The following is a 19,246-nucleotide window of genomic DNA, read 5'->3' as shown; positions in this document are numbered from 1 at the left end:
GTTTTTAGAGACTGCACTTCACATGTTATGCAACTGTGCTGTTCTTCCAGAGAAAGAGAAGTGAAGCAGAAAGAAGTCTAGCTAAACCTTTAATGCTTAAACTTTCACTCGTTGTTAGCACAGAAAATGACTGAAGAAAGCTCCAAAAACAGAGTATTCAGGTGTGCAAGCTACAAAATTTATTTGCTTTTACCCTCCAATTTGAACAATTATCTCATTAGAGCAACAAAGTCACAAATTAAGCATACTCAACATGTTTTTATTAAGGAGGAAGGGAAAAGGAATAATAAATTGTTCTTGAATGAGGAAAAACCTTGTTGCATGGCCAAGAGAACAATGCCAGACAGAGTACAGAGTTGCTTGGGTTTGAGATACTGCCCAATGAAACCTGAAGATGCAAGCTTATGCTGGAGGACTAATAAAAAAAGAAATTCAAGCAGCTTATTCCAATTAAGGAGTACAACTGGAGCCTCTGTCAGCCCTAGTAAATGGTATTTAGAGAAGTGAAGTCACCTTCTCTTACACAGACTGCCTGTAGACTATACAACTCAGTGTTGTCATCACATTTCAGTAGCTGGAGTATTCAAAAGATGGGCAGTATTAGTGATTTTTAGGAAAACTGTAAAACTGTAAATGTTCCTTAAAACATTTTGTGGTGTAATCTCTATACTACTTTCAAAATTCCTCTGTAAGAGAGAGGGGAAGGAGGGGTTGGTTCAAATACCCACAAACACTGCAATACATGTGTTTTCCTTCTTGTAAGGAGCAAAGAATGAATAGGTGGTGACTGAACTTTTTGTCAGTCAGGCAATAACTCTGAAAAAGGACATATCTACAGCTTTTCCCTGTTAATGGATTTTTGTTCTTTCATCGCTATTTATTATGTCAAAGATGTTCTATCATCACTATTTATTATGTCAAAGAGGGAAGTATCAGGCTGTGATAATTGTGGAAGATGCAAAGACTAATCAATGGTATTGATATGATACAGATCCCTTAGGTTTCTCCCATAAGTAGGAATGTGTTCCTTTAGAGTCCTGTTTATATGGTCACAGTGGTCCCATCAGCCTCCTTCTATAGCCACTGGGGAATTCTGGATGCTTCTGAGGCCCTCTGGAAGCTATAGGCAGACACACCTAGATCACGGCATCACAGAAGGGTTTGAGTTGGAAGGGACTTTAAAGGTCACCTAGTTTCAAGCCTCCTGTTTTCATCCATCCATCCATCCATCCATCCATCCATCCATCCATCCATCCATCCATCCATCCATTCCATGCCTCTTTGATTTGGAGACAAGGATGTTGTGTGGGACAGTCTCACATGCTTTCCATAAGTCCAGGTAAATTATGTCAGTAGGTAGTGGTGGTGATTCTCATTTTCCTCTCATTTTCCTGAGAGGGAGCTTAAGGTATGAAGTATTTAATGACATGATAAGCTTGCAGAAAATTGATGAAGATTGAGAATTGTACAGTGATCTGCTGAAGGCAAACATATGATGCAATGTCTAATCAAATTACCATCATACAAGTCACGGAGCAACTGTCAGATTTGTATCGTTTGGGCATATCATGGTTGTCAAATTCCTCCTGTGGAGTTAATAAATCAAACCCAGCATGACTGGTGCTGTTTTTCCTCTCTGTTCCACTATCCTATAAATAGCTCCCTGTTCCATGAGAGCAGTGGCAACTTTCCCAGCAGGAATACGATAACAAAGATGTCTATCTTCTACACCTCTCTTTGTGCCTTTTTCAGTACCACTTAGTGGTGTGGAGAATATGCTACTTGTACTATGAATTTACCTTTTTTATTTGGTGTGTGTATATATTTCCCCTTGTCCTGAATCACAGTAAAGGTGAAGAGAATGAAATCAGGGTACTGTTTGGATATTGTGCTGCACTTTTTATACATAATCACAAATATAAATAATGTTTTGTTTTGACAGTGCTACATTTTGAAAAGCTTAAGGCATAGTTTGCTTTCTTACATGCATTTCTATCTCAGTCCAATGTTCATTTTGTATTAGACTGAAGAAACAGCACAGAATAGCATTTCTTGACTTTCATTTTTTCTAACATAATTTCTGGTCTTATAGGTCCCTGTGTAAGAAAACAACCCCCAATCCAAAAGAACTTAAAATAACTTAAAGAGGAAAACTGCCATTTAAACCTGCACAGTGTTCCTGCCTGTGCTGCTGTCTCCAGCTAGTCTGACATCACCTACCACAGGAAAAGCATGCTGTACAGTTGTAATAGGATTAAACAGTATAAACCTGCAAGCAGAAATGTGATTAATACCTGAGTCCTGCAGTGACTATATTGCTACACTGAGAAAACCAGAATGTTTATTAGAAGCATTTTCAGTATGTGTATATATATTTCTGAAGTTATTTATAATTGTTGCCTTTCTCTCAGGCCTGCAGGAGATAATTTTTAAATTAACTGTGCAGTGTAATCAGTATCAGTAGACTATACAATCCTGAGATGTCAAGAATTATGATAAGCCTCATACTAAGTTCTGGAGAGATTTGTAACTGTGTAGTTTGCAGTGCCCCATTTTTATTAGCATTTTCATTATAAAGTTGTTACTGGAAGCATAAAGTTAATGTTCTGTAACAAGAAAACAGCAATTATGCAGTCCTAAACAAGAACTCAACATTAAACATGGCAGATAAAAATAACAAGCAGATACAGTTACTGCAGACAGATAATATGGAAAAAAAATAATGTAGCATTTAGAGGAAGGCAATGGTAACTTTTCTTCCTTCAGCATAAAGCTGGTTGCCAAACAACCCCTTATAATTTCTGAGCATTCATCTTTGCATTTTCAAGTAGAACTTCCAAAATTGCAGAGCATAAGCTCAAATTGCTTTCCCTTTGAAATCAACAAGGAAATAAAAAATGTGATAAAAATATATGTGCTAATTAACTTTAAAAAATTCTCTTTAACCTGTGTAGCTTTTGAGAATGCTCTCTTCTGTGTCCTCCCCCAGAATCTATATTAAATGGATACTGTTGATTACCTCCACAGCTGTAAATATGGCTCAAGTTTTTCCTTAGTGGAAAAACAGTTTACAAAACCCAGGAAGAATTGCTTAATTACTTCACAAAGTTTAGTCTATGCTCTCACTAAACAATAGTCCCTTTTCTTTTGAAAATAATGCAACACGTCCATGGGGCCAGATGGGATCCACCCCAGGGCAGTGATGGAATGGAGGAAGAGCTCACCCTGCCCCTCTCCATCGTTTGTCAGCAGTCCTGGCTAACGAGGGAGGTCCCAGATGACTTGAGGATGGCAAATGCAACACCCACCCCCGTGAAGGGCTGGAAGGAGGATGTGGGGAACTCGTACAGCCTGACCATGGTGCCAGGGGAAGTCATGGTGCAAATCACTGTGAGTGCCGTCACATACAGAACAACCAGGGGCTCATGCCCAGCCAGCATGGGGTGATGAGTGGCAGGTCCTGCTTGACCAACCTGACCTTCTAGGACCAGGTGACAATGTAGTGGGTGAGGGAAAGGCTGTGGATGTTGTCTGCCTGGACTTTAGCAAAGCATTTGACACCTCTTCCCACAGCATTCTCCTGGAGAAACTGGCTTCCCATAGCTTGGACAGGTGCACTCTTTGCTGGCTTAAAAGCTGGCTGAACGGCTGAACCCAGAGAGTGGTGGAGAATGGAGACACATCCAGTTGGTGGCCACTGGTGCCATTTCCTAGGGCTCACTACTTGGTCCATCCCTGCTAAGATCTTTATTGATGACCTGGCTGAGGGGGTTGAGTGTACCTTCATTAAGTTTGCAGATGACACCAAACTGGGAGGGAGTGCTGGTGTGCTGGAGGGTAGGAGGGTTCTGCAGAGGGATCTGGACAGGCTGGATTGACAGACCCAGAGCAGCTGTATGAGGTTCAGTAAGGCCAAGTGCTGGGTCCCACCCTCCAGGCTGGGGGCAGAGTGGCTGGGAAGCTGCTCAGCAGGAAAGGCTGTGGGGGTGCTGGCCAACAGCAGCCAAATGTGGGCCAGTGTGTGCCCAGGTGGGCAAAAAGGCTGATGGCCCCTGGCATTCTGTGTCAGCAAGTGTGGCCAGCAGGACCAGGGCAGGGACTGTCCCCTGTAATGGCACTGGTGAGGACACACCTCAAGTGCTGTGTCCAGTTCTGGGTCCCTCCCTACAAGACACGGAGGTGCAAGAGCATAAGAGCCCAGATTAGAGCAGGGGAGCTGGGGAAGGGGGTGGAGCACAGCTCTGATGAGGAGCAGCAGAGGGAGCTGGGGGTGCTCAGCCTGGAGAAAAGGCGGCTTGGGGACACTTAATTGCTCTCTACAGTTACCTGAAAGGAGGTGTGTCCAGATGGGAGCTGGCCTCTTCCCCCAAGTAACGAGTGACAGGAGGTGAAGGCCTCAAGCTGCACCAGGGAAAGTTTAGGTTAGATATTACTGGATATTCACAGAAAAGGTTGTCAGGCATTGCAACAAACTGCCCAGAGAATCCTTTGCAAGCAAGTACAGGAAACTCAAATGCAGCAGAGTGTATGTGTATTGTATAATTATAAAAAAACCCCCCAAAAACAACATACAGATGTTTTGGGCTTTTTCCATTCTACGGCAAGTGCACACAAAGTTGAAGATTTTTAATTTACACTCTTTCTTACAATATTTAGCTTGTTATATGAGTTCTGCTCTCTTGTTAGAATGCTTTATGCACTTTCTCATAAAATGCTAAAGGATTTTTGTCTTAAAATATTGATATTACAATAAAGATCAGGTTGGAAATTCAAGCACTGTTAGGTCATTAAGTGTCTAAATCAAGGCTGTTGGCATATGTCTGTTTTATCCTCTGTTGGTATTTTTTATTGTGGATCCTTAGGTCACAATCACATCATTTACTGCCTTCTCTCACCAGACAACTGCCTCATTTAGCCAATTATTGTATCTTCACAGAGCTTTGCCTCACTTTGTTTTAGTGCTTATGGGACATTTATTGATTTGCTATTTCAACAGAAATGACTTTACTTTCTGAAATGCTCATGGGGAAAAAAAAGGAAAGTGATGTACTGAAGTTTAGGGTAAAGTTTTCCTAACTGGATATCTTACATGTAAGACATCTAGGATAAGGGCATTTAAAAGTAATTATAACATTTAAGCACAGATGCTAAAATTTTCAACTATAGAAATATATAAAGCACATTGCAAATGCCACAGTGAGGAAGCAGAAAAGGAGGAAGATGCAATTAATGAATGCTGTTTTTGTATCATAAATGAACTCTGAGAGAAAAATCTGTTCCTAAAACCTCATGTTTACTTCTCAATATTTTCCAGCCTCTGTAGCAAACGAGGCAGAGTCTTGTGTTACAGATGAGCCCCTGTGCTGTGTAGCCCTCATTCATATCTAGGTCAGGTACGTCAGCAACGCTGAATGAGTCAGAGATTCTGAACAAATGCAGCGTATGACTGTGGGATGTAAAAGATTCCCAGAAATAGCTTATGCAAATGGACATGAAAACTGTACAAAGCAATGCTAATTCTAACTTTTGATTGATTTTGCCACCTTAATTCTGTGGGGCTGCTCTTATGGAACAGCCAAGCAAGCTGCACTCTCATTTCACACTTGGGAATGCACATCTTCAGTGAAGTGCTTTTCCTGTTTGTGAATAAAACCATGTAACTGGGAAAAGGAGAAGTCAGCATCTGCTGTGCCCTTAATAAGGGCATCCACACTCTGTTCACGGATTCCAGCTCCAGATGCAGGCTGAAGCCCTGTGCAATACTGAACTTGCTCTATATTTGAACTAGCACTTGGTAGAGATTATTATTATTATTATTATTATTATTATTATTATTATTATTATCATGGAAACTGTGACCAAATGATGCATGGATGCTCAACCAGCAGTTCTGTGTGAAGACAAGTGCTTTTCTTGGCAGGACAATCCACCCCACTCACTGTAGTGAGGTTCAGTGACTCAAGGAACAGAGAATGTTCTTTCAATGCCAAGGTAAGGATGAATATTATTCATGTCCAAAAAAGAGCACAGTCCCTTCCTTTCATGGGCAGTGTGTGCGTTTGCACAAGTGTGCTTTCATCTTTATTACTCCTAGAAGTATGAACCGTTCTCCAGAAGATATGTGCTGTGGGTGGGAAGAGGGGCAGAAATGGGCACAAGGAGTCCAGAAGGTAAAGAGGACAGGTCAAGGCAGCAGGCTAAAGACAGGTTCCCAATGCTGCTTCTCATGAGGTCAGAACACTCAGTGATGACTCTGCTATAATATTGCTCTGTTATTTCCATCTGGGTCAGAGGAGACAAAAAGAAATTTGCAGAGGAGCAACCACAGCCTCTGGAAAGGTCTGGTCTTTCCCTTCTGCCTTCTTCTTGGGTCTCTGACATAAATTCTAAAGAACATGTTTTCAGAAGAGTTGTCTCAGCTAAGTAATTCTGAGTAAGAACACTGGTAAAGTGCAGCTGCCCAGTCTGTCTGCAGAGGGCTAAGGCCCAGCCTGGCCCTCACCAATCCTTCCTGCACCTGGTAGAAGCTGTGACACCAGCAGGGAGAAGTGACTTTTACACACAAATGACCCTGCTTCCTCACACTTGTCTTTTCATGCCCATAAGCACAAAGTGTGTTTGTTCAGTCCTGCCAAAGCTGCCGGCGGTGACACGGAGGACAAGGGACACACACCCTGGGTACCCACGATCTCAGCTCTTACCTCAGAGGGAAGGCTGAAATTAGGAAGAAATGCTTTAGTGTGAAGGTGGCAAGACTCAATTAGACTCAAAATTCACAGGGATGCTGCGGATGTCCCATTCCTGGAGTGCTCAAGGCCAGGCAGGATGGGGCTCTGGAAAACCTGGTTTAGTGGAAGGTCTCCCTGCCCATGGCAAAGAGGTTGGAACCAGATGGCCTTTAAGGTCCCTTCCACTCAGTTCTTTCTATGACTATCTCGTATGTGCTAAAGTACCAGTACACGTTTTACCCACAGGTGATGAACTAAAACGCCTTTGGCATCCCGAGGCTGTGTCAGCCTGAGCTGTGCATCCCCGGCGTCCCGGGACGGGCGGCGGGCGCTGAGAGGGGCACGAGGAGATGGCGGCGGGGTGTCGCCGTGCCGGGTGTCGCCGTGCCGGGTGTCGCGGCTGCCCCGGGTGTCGCGGCTGCCCTGGGTGACTCCTGTCACGCCGTCCTCACGTCCCTCATCCTCCTCCCGCCGCTCCCTCAGCCCGCGGGCGGCGCCTCAGGGGACGCGGCCCCGCGCGGCCGCCACTGCGCAGGCGCCGCCCCGCCCCGCCCCGCCGAGCCGAGCCGCCACTGCCGTGTCGGCCGCGGCAGATTCGCCATAAGGAGCCACACGGGGACCCGATTTTCGGTGTTGGTTTTTTTTTTTTTTCCCTTTTCCCTCATTGTGTTCCCCAAGCGGGCCGCGCTCGGCCCCCGGCGCGCTGTCCCACTGAGCCTCCGCGGCGATGGAGCCGGCGGCTGCAGGTGAGCGGGGCCGGGCCGGGCGGGCGGGGGAGCGCGCACGGATCCCGCGCGGCGGGCGGGGGAAGTAGTTCCGGCGGAGGTGCGTGACGCTCCTTCCGCACGACAAGTAGTTCCCACAGGTTCGGCCGTCCCAGCGTCCATTGCCCCGCGCTGCCCGGCGGCCCGAGGGCTCCGGGACCGGGGGAAGCCGCCGAAGAGCTCGGGCACCCGAGCCTGGGAGTCCTGCTGTGCCCTGGCCGCCGCTTAGCAGCGAGTCGGTGGCAGCTGGAGGTGCTGCTGGTGCCAAGTGGAGGCGTGGAGACCCCACAGCACCTCCCAGCATGGGACTGGGGCTGCAGGGCAGCCGGAGAGGGACTCTTCGTCATTAATGTAGTGACAGGACACGGAATAATGGGTACGAACTGAAAGAGGGGAAGTTTAGTGAGAGTGGTGAGACGCTGGAACAGGTTGCCGAGGAAAGTCGTGGCTGCCCCAAGCCCGGCGGTGTTCAAAGCCTCGAGCAGCCGGGGCTGGTTGGAGCTGTCCCGGCCGGACAGGATTGGGACTGGATGATGTTTGAGGTCTGTTCCAACCCCTTTCCATCCTCTGATTCCACAATTCCGTGCTCACCTGGGTTTGAAACCCTCGCGAGCTCCTCTGGAGTGTTACCAGCTCAAGGTCCCCACAGTTCAGCTGCAGAAGGCAGATGTTTAAGATGTGTTAAAGATGTTTCCACTGTCATCTCAGGCCTTGGTGTGCCTTGTATTGGCCTGGCTTCCATTCGAGCAGTGAATAAAGTTTCACAGAGGTGTCAGCCTCGGGAGTGCTGTGTATGTGCCTTCTGTCTTTCACAATCCCTGTGTGCTGTTGCAGTACAAGTTTGTGGAGTGATGCAATAATTTAATGCCTGGTAATTACCCTGTATACTTAAAATTGGCTTCTGGTTGCCATTCCCTGAGTTGACTTATTAACTTTTAGTATCTTGAGTTATTTCTACCTGTCCTTAGAAGTATTGATGGATACTTTACAACTAACACCACCACTAAGGGGTAATAGCCATACTCTAAAACCCAGAAAGTTCAACTGTAACATGAAGAAGAACCTCTTTATGTTGAGGGTGGCACTGTGACAGGCTGTCCAGTGAAGTCTCCTTTTCTGGAGATGTTCAAAACCCACCTGGATGCACTGCTGTGTCACCTGCTCTAGGTGATCCAGCTTTGGCAGGAGGGTTGGACTAGATGATCTCCAGAGGTCCCTTCCAACCCCATGCGCTCTGTGAAACAGGATTTTATGCCAAGGACAATTGCACTGTCAGGAGAATAAATGAGTAGCAGAATAGCTGACAGGTGCTGTGTTACTTATGGACTATGGTTAAAACATTCCAGGACTGCTTTATAGTCTGGGATCCAACTTTCAGTGAGAAATAATTCTCTTACTACTAATGTTACCAATAAAGTCATATTTATTCAAGCACATTTGTCTTATTAAAAAAGTTCTGAGTGTGGTTGAACCCAGAACTGTCATGAGTGTTCAGTATTTTTGATTTTGTTGCTGCTGAGGTGTATGTGACCTCAGATGCATTTCCATTAGGACTGCTTTGAAAAATCAGGTTCAGAGTGTTTTATACAGTGCATTCTGAAGTTGATGACTGATCATGTAGTTTATGCATTTACTGTGAGGGGTTCTTATGGGTTTTGGTGTCTGGTAATGCACCTTACACATTTTGATATTGTGCTTTAGTGTATTTCAGTGGAACCTTTAGCAGTGTTGTGTTTAGCCACACGAGGGAGATCTTGGAACATGAAAATAAAAATGTCTTGCTATAAACATATCTACTATACCATTTTTTTCCCCTTAATGATGGAAAAGGTATCTTATTTCTATGTTTGATAAAGGGATTATTCTAAACTGAAGATAATTTCCTAGTTATTTGAATAGCCTATTAAATCCATATTATATCCAACTCATGCATTTTATATATTTTAGCCAACATAAATATGTGGAGACAGTTGTTTTCTGTTGAAGAACTTTTTTCCAGGAGCGTTTGTAAAGATAGTGTGATGTTGCCATCATGAGTTAAACTCCAGTTTCAAATGCAAGTTTCTTTTCACAGATACAGTATCAGGCTGGTTAAATACAATGTGTTCGGTTTGGGTGAGAGTGACAGAGCTGGGCCTGGGTGAAACTTGGGGAGCTCAGCAAGGCCAAGTTGCAGATCCTGCACCTTGGCCGGGGCAATCCCAATCCCAAGCACAGAGTGGGCAGGGAATGGATTGGAGCAGCCCTTCTGCTGAGGACTTGGGGTGATGGTGGATGGGATGCTGGACATGAGCAGCAATTGTGCTTTCACAGCCCAGAAACCAAACGTGTCCTGGGCTGCACCCAAAGCAGGGGGAGGGAGGGGGTTCTGCCCCTCTGCTCTGCCCTGGTGAGACCCCCCTGCAGTGCTGTGCCCACCTCGGGGACCCCTCACATGGGAATGATGCTGTTTGAATGCTGGAACAACTGAGCTGCCTGTTAAAGGCTACACCATGCAGTGTTCTTATTGCAACGTGCAAAATAGAATGTCAGAAGGCATAGAATGATTTGGATCCTAATTTTGTTTCACTCCTGTCATTTCATGTGCCTGACATCACACAATGGGTGTTTAAATAGAGAAATGTAAGAATAGGGCAAGCACACGGTGATACTTGTCCAGAATATGGACTTAGAGCTTCTTATGGGCTTTGCTGAGCCCCAGACAGTCTCAATTGGTGCTTCCTGGTCAGCTTCTAAGAATTCTGGACACCAAGTGGATGCATACCCACATTGGAGTTGCAGCAGCAGGGAGAGATCAGCTGCAAGGCAAGGCAGGTGGTAATTTTAGAGGGGTCGTGTCCTTCATTACATCTGGTTTGGTAGTTCTTCATTTTACTCTTTGTCTTTTCCCCAGTCTTCAGTTACATCCTGCTAGGCAAAAAAAAAAACAACCAAAAAACAAAAAACCAAAACAAACAAACAAAAATCCCCAAAGAAACAACAAAGCACCAAAAAACAAACCCAAAACAAAACCAAACCTTATTTATTTAACAGGCCAAGTGTGGAACTGTGCTTTGTTGTTTATCTTCCTTATTTGTGTACTTTCTAAGGATGATGATTATTGTGAGAAACAAGGCTCCCGCTTTAAATTTTTTAATAAGGGATAAAAGGGACAGTAAACAGTACTGAGTGCTTGGCAACTGCCAGAGGTGTGCCAGTTAATTTAAAACAGTTCTTTTATATGCTTTTTCATTAGATTGGTCAAATGCATATTCATGAAGATTATACATATTGAAACATTCCTCTGAGTTTACATGTTCCGGGAATTATTTTGTTAGGTTCAACCCTTGACCTGTCTTCTTAAAGTATGTGTCATACTGCAGATGGGATTTATATATTTTATTTCCTCCCAAGGCCCCCTGTTCTGTGGTTTGACAGTTCTTGATAGCTGAAGGGTCGGTGGTTAATTCCTCCTTGCATTCTTTCTTTCGATGTTTATTTACCTGGTTCTTCTCAATGTTATCTTATCATACAGATAAGATAATCCACAAGTACATTAAATCAACATTAGCCATTTCACAAAATTGTCTGAGTTATTCTCACCATTTTAAGTTACAAAAATAAAGGCATTAGCTACTTCTGCAAAGGTTAACATTACAATGCACAACACATAGTCTCTATTTTAATATTTTTTGAAAGCTTAAACTGTAATATATATTTAATACATTAATATATATGCTACACAGGGCCAGTGCATTGGCCACAAAAGCTGACAAATTATACTATATTAAAGCATTAAAAAGTGATTACAAAGCATACTATATCAAAATTGTTGTGATTAATAATAATTTGCAAAAGCAATATTTAGTAGTGAAAGTCAACAGATACATAGTCATTTATAACAATTACGATTATTATTATTTCAGTAGAGGAACCTATCCAAAGATGTAAGCCCAGGATGCATCTTTTCTCTTTTTTAGTAGACCTTTGTATTATAGGGCCATCTCTCTTATAGGTCTGTCTGTTTTATCTCTAAGGTTTTGTTTCTGAGGAGTGCAGTTCCTAACCTTGTTTTGAGACTGTCTTTGAAGTGTTTGCTATAATTGAGAGGTTTTTTTCTCAGAAAACCTCTCCAAGTCTTTATAAAATGAGAGCAAATTGAAAAACTTACTTTGCTGTGGGCTCACCTTCTTTGAAGGGTCTTTTTCCTATACAGATTACTTTTCATTGCACAGGCTCTTGAGCAGTGTGAGATGTTTTTAAAATGTTGCTGCATTCTGCTTTTTTTAAAAAATTGATAAAATTACCCTTAATTACCTGTCTCACTGTGTTTTTACATTAAATTTGACACAATTTAAATCTTCTTTTGCTTTCTTCATTTTATGAAACTTCTATGAAGATGTTTTCTTCTACTGAAAGTTAATTTCATTGCTATTTAGCTGTGCTAGATTTTTCCTTCCTGTTTCTAAAACCTTCTTTGATGATTAGCATCAAATATGATGCTTTTAAATAGCCTTCATGCTGCTTTCAAGGATTTAACTTGTCTTGAAACTTTTTTAGTCCTTTTTGTGGTTTGTTTTGTTAAAGATGCTTTTTATCTTTATATAGTTTGCATTGTTGAAGTAAAACACAAACATTTGGCTCTTTATCACTCTTTTAAGAGGATTTTTTAGTAGTACTTTAATCATGGTTACAGAGTAACTCTCAAATAATGTCACTTTGAAAAGGGTGCCGTGTTTTATTTCTGATAAACTCAAGAACTGTTTCTCATCATATGGTTTCCCTGTTGCTGGCTGGGTGAAACAGTCATTAATGGAGTCTACACTTTTAATCTTGGCATCCCGTCCTGACCTGACATTTAACCACTCTGCATAGGGCTAATTAAAGCCTACGTTATATTGTTTCTGTCTTTGTAACCTCTTTAATCCTCTCCAGTGTGCCACAGCCATTGGTACCCCTGTGGTCAGGTCATTGCTGGTGTGTAGCCCACACTGTACTTTTCTGTGCACTGCATTTAAATTCCTCAGGGATTTTGTTATTTGTTAAAATAGCCTGTTAATCAGATTTGACCCTAAGCTGCTTCTAAAAGGCCTTATTTTTAAAAAATAATACATCCCACTTTATCCTCAATATTTTGGTAGTGGTAGTAACCCACTGGCATTACAACAATGGGTATCAGAAGCTTGTTTGAGTGTGTGAATGTCAGTAATCCTTATTTACAGCCAGGCATTCCAACACTGCCATTTTATTAGGCTTCTTGCATTACTGTAGTAGTAGTTAGATTTTTTTTTTTTTTTAAAGCAACTACAAAAACAAACCTAAGAAATTGTTTTGTTCTTTCCTGTAAAAAAATATACTAATTTCTATGTTGTCCTTCATTTGAAAATAGTCTCTGTTTTTTACTGCTGCAAGGTGAATCACCTTCATCTTTGTGGTGTTTTGCACTTATTACCTAGCCTTCAGTCTCAATTTAAAACCATTTTCATACTTCCTTAAATTTTTTGCTTAGGCAAAGCCTGATGCTCCTCCATTTTTATTTCTCAACTTGTAATTTTTTCTTATTTATATACAGAACTGCCAGCTTAGTTCTGCTCACAATGGCACAGTGTTGAATTCATACCCCAAGCACCTTAACTGGTGTTCTTTTGTTTTTCAGTCCTGGTATATTGTATTGTATAGCTCTAGAATCACATAATTGTTTGGGTTGGAAGGGACTTTAAGCATCACACAATTCCACTGCCCTGCCATGTGCAGGGACACCTTCCACTATCCCAGATTGCTCAGGGTCACATCCAGCCTGACCTTGAACACTTCCAGGGATGGGGCATCCACAGCTTCTCTGAGCAACCTGTGCCAGTGCTTCACCAATCTCACAGGAAAGGTAGAGACTTTAAAATGTGTTATTTCTTAATCATAAACATTCACAAACTTGAGTGTAATTTAGTCTTGTATGTAATGTCTGAGGGCCTCTACAGGTGTAGGTTGTTGAGTAAACTTCACTTACAGCCTGGCTAGGAAAAATGGTGACTGTATATGACTAGGTTTTCCATAAAACCACATTAAATGGTATTGATTTTAGCATCATCTTTTAGTGTTTGCAGGAATGCATCCTGTACTGACATTGCTGAAGCAGTATTCCTTAATGTTAAAATAAAGGTTGTGGCACTTAACTAATGATGATTAAATTGCCCTGATTTTAGTTAGCAGCTGAGAGCAAGAACAGTCATGGTCAGGGGCACCTTTTCTTTCATTGAGTGCTTTCTGCACGGCTGGTTTTGTCTCAGCAGTCATTTTGTGCTGGTGAATTCAGAAACTGTTGCTTACTGTTTAGAATTGCCCAAATTTGGATGAAGGAAGCCCTAAAATAGCTTTTGATTCTCCACCTGCTGCTTCTAGTGTGGTTAATTTGTTAGTTTTGAGCACAGGGTTCTTGTGGTGCTGTTCTAATGGCAGCAAATAGTTTGTTCTGCAGGCTTCATATACTTTATTTCCTTTGACACTTACCAAGGATAATGCTTTTGATTTGGAGATGTGCTATAATATTTGATATTAATTCCTTGGTAAATAAAAATAGAGAAAATAGCCAGAAACCAGTATTGATTTATTTATTTTTTTTCTTTAAGAAATGAAGAGAAATAAAACTAGTGTATACCAGCATCGTTATTAAAATACTGATTAAAATGTTATGTGGTCTATAGAAAGTAGATTTTAAGTAAAACAAAAACAAGGACACAAAAAAACCCCAAAAAACCAAAAATCCCCCAAACAACAAAAAAAAAAATCAAAAAACAAACCCAAAAAAATCACAAAACCAGCAAAGAAGTGTCCTGGAGATGAAGCAATAAAAATCAGAGATACACTGCAACATGTTTGTGAAAATTTCATATGTCTGAGATCACTTTGAGAAAGAAGAACCTCTAACATGCTCAGAGGAGTAGCAAGATCTGATAAAGTATTTTTAAAGTATTTGACAGAAGTACAGGACATCATAATTTCTTCTACTGTATTTGTCCATTCTTTTATGTTCAGTTGAAACTGTTTTATTACTAAAAAAATAGTGTTGCTTGTCTTAAACAAAAGTTATTGGCTTTCTATATGCTACTTTCATATTAACTGCTACCTCATATTTCATTGCTTCTACCAAAACAGAAAAAGTGTTGTTTATTGTTCTAGATACTTCAATATCTTACATGCTCAACATGTGTGAAAAGTTCTTTTACAAAACAAATAATTTTTGATTGGAATAGTTGTGCCCACTTCATATTGTACGTGATATCTGCACAGAAACATCAGAAAGAGGGAAAAAAAAAATCAAACCAAAAAGCCCAACAAGACCAGGTCCTAGTCAGAGGAACAAGGTTTTTAATTGCAGAAAGTTCCTGTTAAGAATTTGATAGTGATGAGGCAACAAAGTTTGTTTCAGCTCTGTAATAAGTTTATAAGGAAATAAGTAATTATTCATATCCCAAACTTCATTGCTGCATATTTTAGGAAGGTTGACCAGATGTGTTATTATTGATCCCATCAACTTCTTCCTCAGGCCAACAAATCCCCACTGACTTTTTATTCTTGTATTTAATTGTGGAGTTCTAACTCCTTTTAACAGCTCTAGAACTTCAAAGGCATTTACAGAAGTTGTTAACTCTTAGTTCTTTGAAAGGAAAAGTTTTGGATCCATTAGAATGGTTTAGGGCATATAAATACAGAATTTTGTCCTTGCTCTGTGTGTCTTGTAAAAGTAGTTGTTAGAAATAAAACAATACCCAATGCTGAGCCTTCCTTTTATGCAAAATAAAAGTTTTTGAGTAGTTAAAATTGATTCTGCACTAAGTTTTGTCATACAATGGTTAAAAATACAATAAAATGACAATGATATATTCCTTGATTCCCTTAGATACTGTTAATTGCAGTGATCTTTCCAAGATAAGTGTTTCTTTCTTGCCCCTTCCCTCTTCCCCACTCCAGCTCTAAAGTAAAACAGGACAGATACTGGTTTGTGCTTTGTGAAGGAGATTGGGAATCAGGGAATCTGCTTCCTAATCTGCAGCTTGCTCTTTGTTTTTAGTAATCCATTTGTTAAACTCCCTCTGCTGTAGATATGCTTAGTGTGAAGAAAAAAACCCTAATAATTAAGCAACATGCTGAGGGTTTTGGAAGAATTAAAGAAGAAAAAAAAAGACTTTACTTACATTATAACTCAATTTTACACATAGTCAATTAAGGAGAAAATTATTGGTATTATTTATTTCAGTGTATATTTAGCACAGTTTATAGGGTCAAACTGAAGATAATAAATTGCCACAAAGCATGTTCAGTGAACAGAATGTCCCAGATTGGTTTTGGCTGAATTTCCTGATGTTTGTGTACCTGCATACTTGATTACTGTTCCTTTCTTTCTCTGCATATTTAATTGCTGCCTAATTAATTGCTCAGTTGATTTCCTACATAATTAATTATTCACTAATTAGTCATCGATTCCATGCATAGTTAATTAACTTACTCCTTATTTGATTTTTACACTTAATTGACTATAATTCATTGCTTTATTGCTGCACTGCCTAATTAGCAACTGCATAATCAATTATTGTTTGCTTATTCCATACTTGTTTAGTCTGGTGATCAGTGGAGTTTATACTCTGTTCTCTGACCTCCTTTTCCAGTCACTCTTCCCAAAATAATTTCTTTACTCTGTTTGGTTTCCATCTCACCTGTGAGTAAAGCTCGTGCATCTTCTGTGTGTTCTCCTGGTGCTTCCTGCACCTTCACTGGCACTCCCTGTGCTCTGTGTCACCTGGGCTGTTCACATCTGGATTTGGGTGGCCTTGGTAGTCAAGCACTTTAAACATCCACAGAGGCTTCTGTGCATTCTTGTTGCTCTTCTGCCCCTCCCCAAGCCCTCACTGGGAGGGAGGAGTGAGAGATGAAGTGGTGTGTGAGTACTGATTGCAGCTGTGGAAGGAGGAGACGAGACAAAACAGTGAGCCCGAACTTCTAGGGAAAACAGCCAGCAGGTCAGGAAGCAGAAACAGTGACTAAAACCTCAAAGCAGAAATGTCAGTTAAATCGTGGAATTTCAGTTGGTTAAATGTTTAGGTAAATGTTCTCAGGTTTTATTTTACAGTTACATTTAAAAAGAAGAGATGTTATCTGCTGGGTCAATAGCAGGCTTCATGACCTTAAAAAAAAAAATAAAATAATGCTAACTAGAGCAGATCTAGTTCAAAGGAACATTTCAACATACTGCCATCAAAACAGAAATATCTGTGTGCTCAAGACAGTTGAATGCCTAAGAAGGAACCCAGCTGAGCTCCTAAGAACATGTTGATTGTACCATATACTTACATAGCTGCTTGTGTGTAAAAAGAGGATATTTCAAAAAACAGGAGCAGTATTGGAGCTGTTTTGTCAGAGATGTTTTGAAAGAGTTGAAGGCATAGCTTGTCTGTTAGTTTGGGTTCTGCTTTTGTTATGTTTCAAGTGCAAATACCTCTAAAAGAGAGATTTCTGCTCTTCTTTCAGGACACCTTAAATAAAGATTTTTTTTGAGTGGGGTGAACTATATAAGTAGTGTGTTGTGAAGGAAGTGGAATAATGTTCAATAGGGGAGTGCTTAGGTTTGTTTTAAAAATAGCTCCCAAAATACAGCTTCCCTGTTCTCTTACCCTGAAATTCATCCCAAAGTTCACAGACTATCACTTTATTTCTGTACTTACCCAGTGACCTCTGGTTTGACTTGTACCTCAGAAGTACAAGCTGCTTGCAGAAGAGAAGCTGCTTGTTCCAGTTTGGTTTCAGTGGGTTTATGTCCCTAATTTTTCATAGGGAGATGGAGGGAGAGTAGCAATTGAAATAAGTCTCTGGGCCAGAACTTTATACGTGTAGGTGGAGAGTAAGCGTGCTGTTAAAATTGGTTCCTGGTTGTTTTTTGGTTTCATTGGACCCTGAAGATTTCTTCAAAAATCAAAAGACTTCAGTGTTAGAAAACAAAGTCCTCTGAATTTCTCTGGCCAAAATTTTTTATTTTTTATTTTTTCAATCTGGGATTATATTAATCCTTCTTTATTAATTTTTACTTTCTTGAGGCTTTGCTTTCACATCACACTCAAAGTACCTGTGAATTCAGAAGAAACATGAAGCTTTTCCTAAAAAGTTGTGTCAAATTTCTGTTTAAAGCATTGACCAGAGGGAGTTTCAATGACATTCTTCATTTGCTCCTGCTGCTTTGAAAGTTTTTAGTTTGTTTTGGGGTTTGTTTTTTGTTTGTTTGTTTCTCTTAAATCAACGGGAACATTTCATGGAACTTGATAGGGATGTCACATGTTGCATATAATTTTACTGTGTGTTTGAAATTATATAAAATTATAATGATGATTGAGGCTGGAAGGGGAAAAAGGTCTTAATTTGTTGTTCTTCCCCTTGTATTGTGTTAAAACATTTCTAAGATTTCAACCAGAAGAAATTTTTTGCCCTATGATGATCTAGCTAGGAGTTTACCCATTTCTTCAGTTAATTAATTTGGGGATGTATTATGAATGTGTTCATTTAGTGATACAACATTTGTCATTTCACCTCATTGCTGCCTGTTATGTGTTTTAAATAAATATCAGTTACTATGTTGACTGAAACAAAATCCCAGTAACTCAATGTAACATAACTTATATTTGAAAACACTAATTCCTTGGTTTTAAACTTGTTTTTTTCAGGGATCACTTCCATCTTCATGTGTAAGCTTTGTAACTTATTTTCACCAAATAAGTCCGAGCTGTTGTCCCATGTCTCCGAGAAACACACAGAAGAAGGGACCAGTGTGGATGACATCATTATTCCTCTCCAGCCTCTAACAGCACCCACAAACACAAGCAAAGATGGAGAAGGTACATTCATAAATTGGGGGGAATGTCATTTTCAGCATTACATTTTTTTTTAATAAAACCTGTGGCGTGATGGCTCTGCGTTGTGTATGGAATGGTTTCCAGAGTTTGTTTTTATAATGAGCACTGTACAACTGCCACCCCAAATTTCATTCAGCATGGATTAGATCACATGACAGATATGGATAAACTCAGCATGTCTTAGGAATGACGACATTGGTTCATTAATTTTCAATGTTAAGTTTAGCAAAGTTTGCTTCCTACAGCTTTGATTTGAGCTCTGTGGTAGAGGTGGGAAGATTGTCTAGCAGCAGTGAAAAGGACACCATGGGTGAGAATTTGTCTTGAGGTGTCCTTCTTGAGTTGTCTAACTTGTTTGTTGTGATTCAGGTAATGTTAATAGTTCTATTCCAAAAAGGAAGTAGCACAATTCATAATTTATAACTGTGTTTTGATAGTGATGCTGGTAAATAAATCAATCAGAGGTTGAATTAATTACACATAAAAATTTTACTGTGCAATGGTAAAAGTTACATTCATTCCATTCTATTTTTAACTGATCAAAATTTCCATACTTTGGAATATTAGCAATGGGTTCAAAAGAATTCAGACTTTTTATCTGTTTCTATGCCCTTAACTGAGTAATGGATTTATATTGTTGGCAAACCTCTCATTTAACACAAATACTAGGATTTTCAAATCATTATAATTTCATGATTTTAAAAATTACTGCTTATGGATCAACTTCCCTCTAATATCACCCATTTAAGAATTGTTTGGTGTTGACATATGTATGTGATGTTTCTTCACTTATTTACCTGCGGTAATTCAGTAGTTAAAATAATTTCATCAATGTAAGAAGATATTTCTAATAATGGTCATGTGGTATTTCACTAGAGCTGCT

General features: G+C 40.5%; 1 protein-coding gene across 2 annotated transcripts in view; it reads left to right on the top strand.

Moving 5' to 3' along the window:
* The window catches only part of LOC117003159 (zinc finger protein ZFAT-like), a 113,538-nt gene that overhangs the window by 30,262 nt on the left and 64,030 nt on the right, over positions 1 to 19,246 (top strand). The window contains exons 1-2 of one of the 2 annotated variants that reach the window (XM_033072825.1): positions 7,282 to 7,474; positions 18,175 to 18,345. In XM_033072825.1, coding sequence (XP_032928716.1) covers positions 7,456 to 7,474; positions 18,175 to 18,345 — 190 coding nt within the window. In that variant the 5' untranslated portion in view covers positions 7,282 to 7,455. Of the gene's footprint in view, positions 1 to 7,281; positions 7,475 to 18,174; positions 18,346 to 19,246 lie in introns of those variants that run through there. The other variant, XM_033072833.1, reaches the window with a different exon arrangement.

The sequence above is a fragment of the Catharus ustulatus genome, chromosome 1, assembly GCF_009819885.2.
Source record: "Catharus ustulatus isolate bCatUst1 chromosome 1, bCatUst1.pri.v2, whole genome shotgun sequence".
In the NCBI taxonomy this organism is placed as follows: Eukaryota; Metazoa; Chordata; class Aves; order Passeriformes; family Turdidae; genus Catharus; species Catharus ustulatus.
The sequence above is the reverse complement of the archived record's forward strand: the minus strand, read 5'-3'. Positions and strand labels throughout refer to the sequence as shown.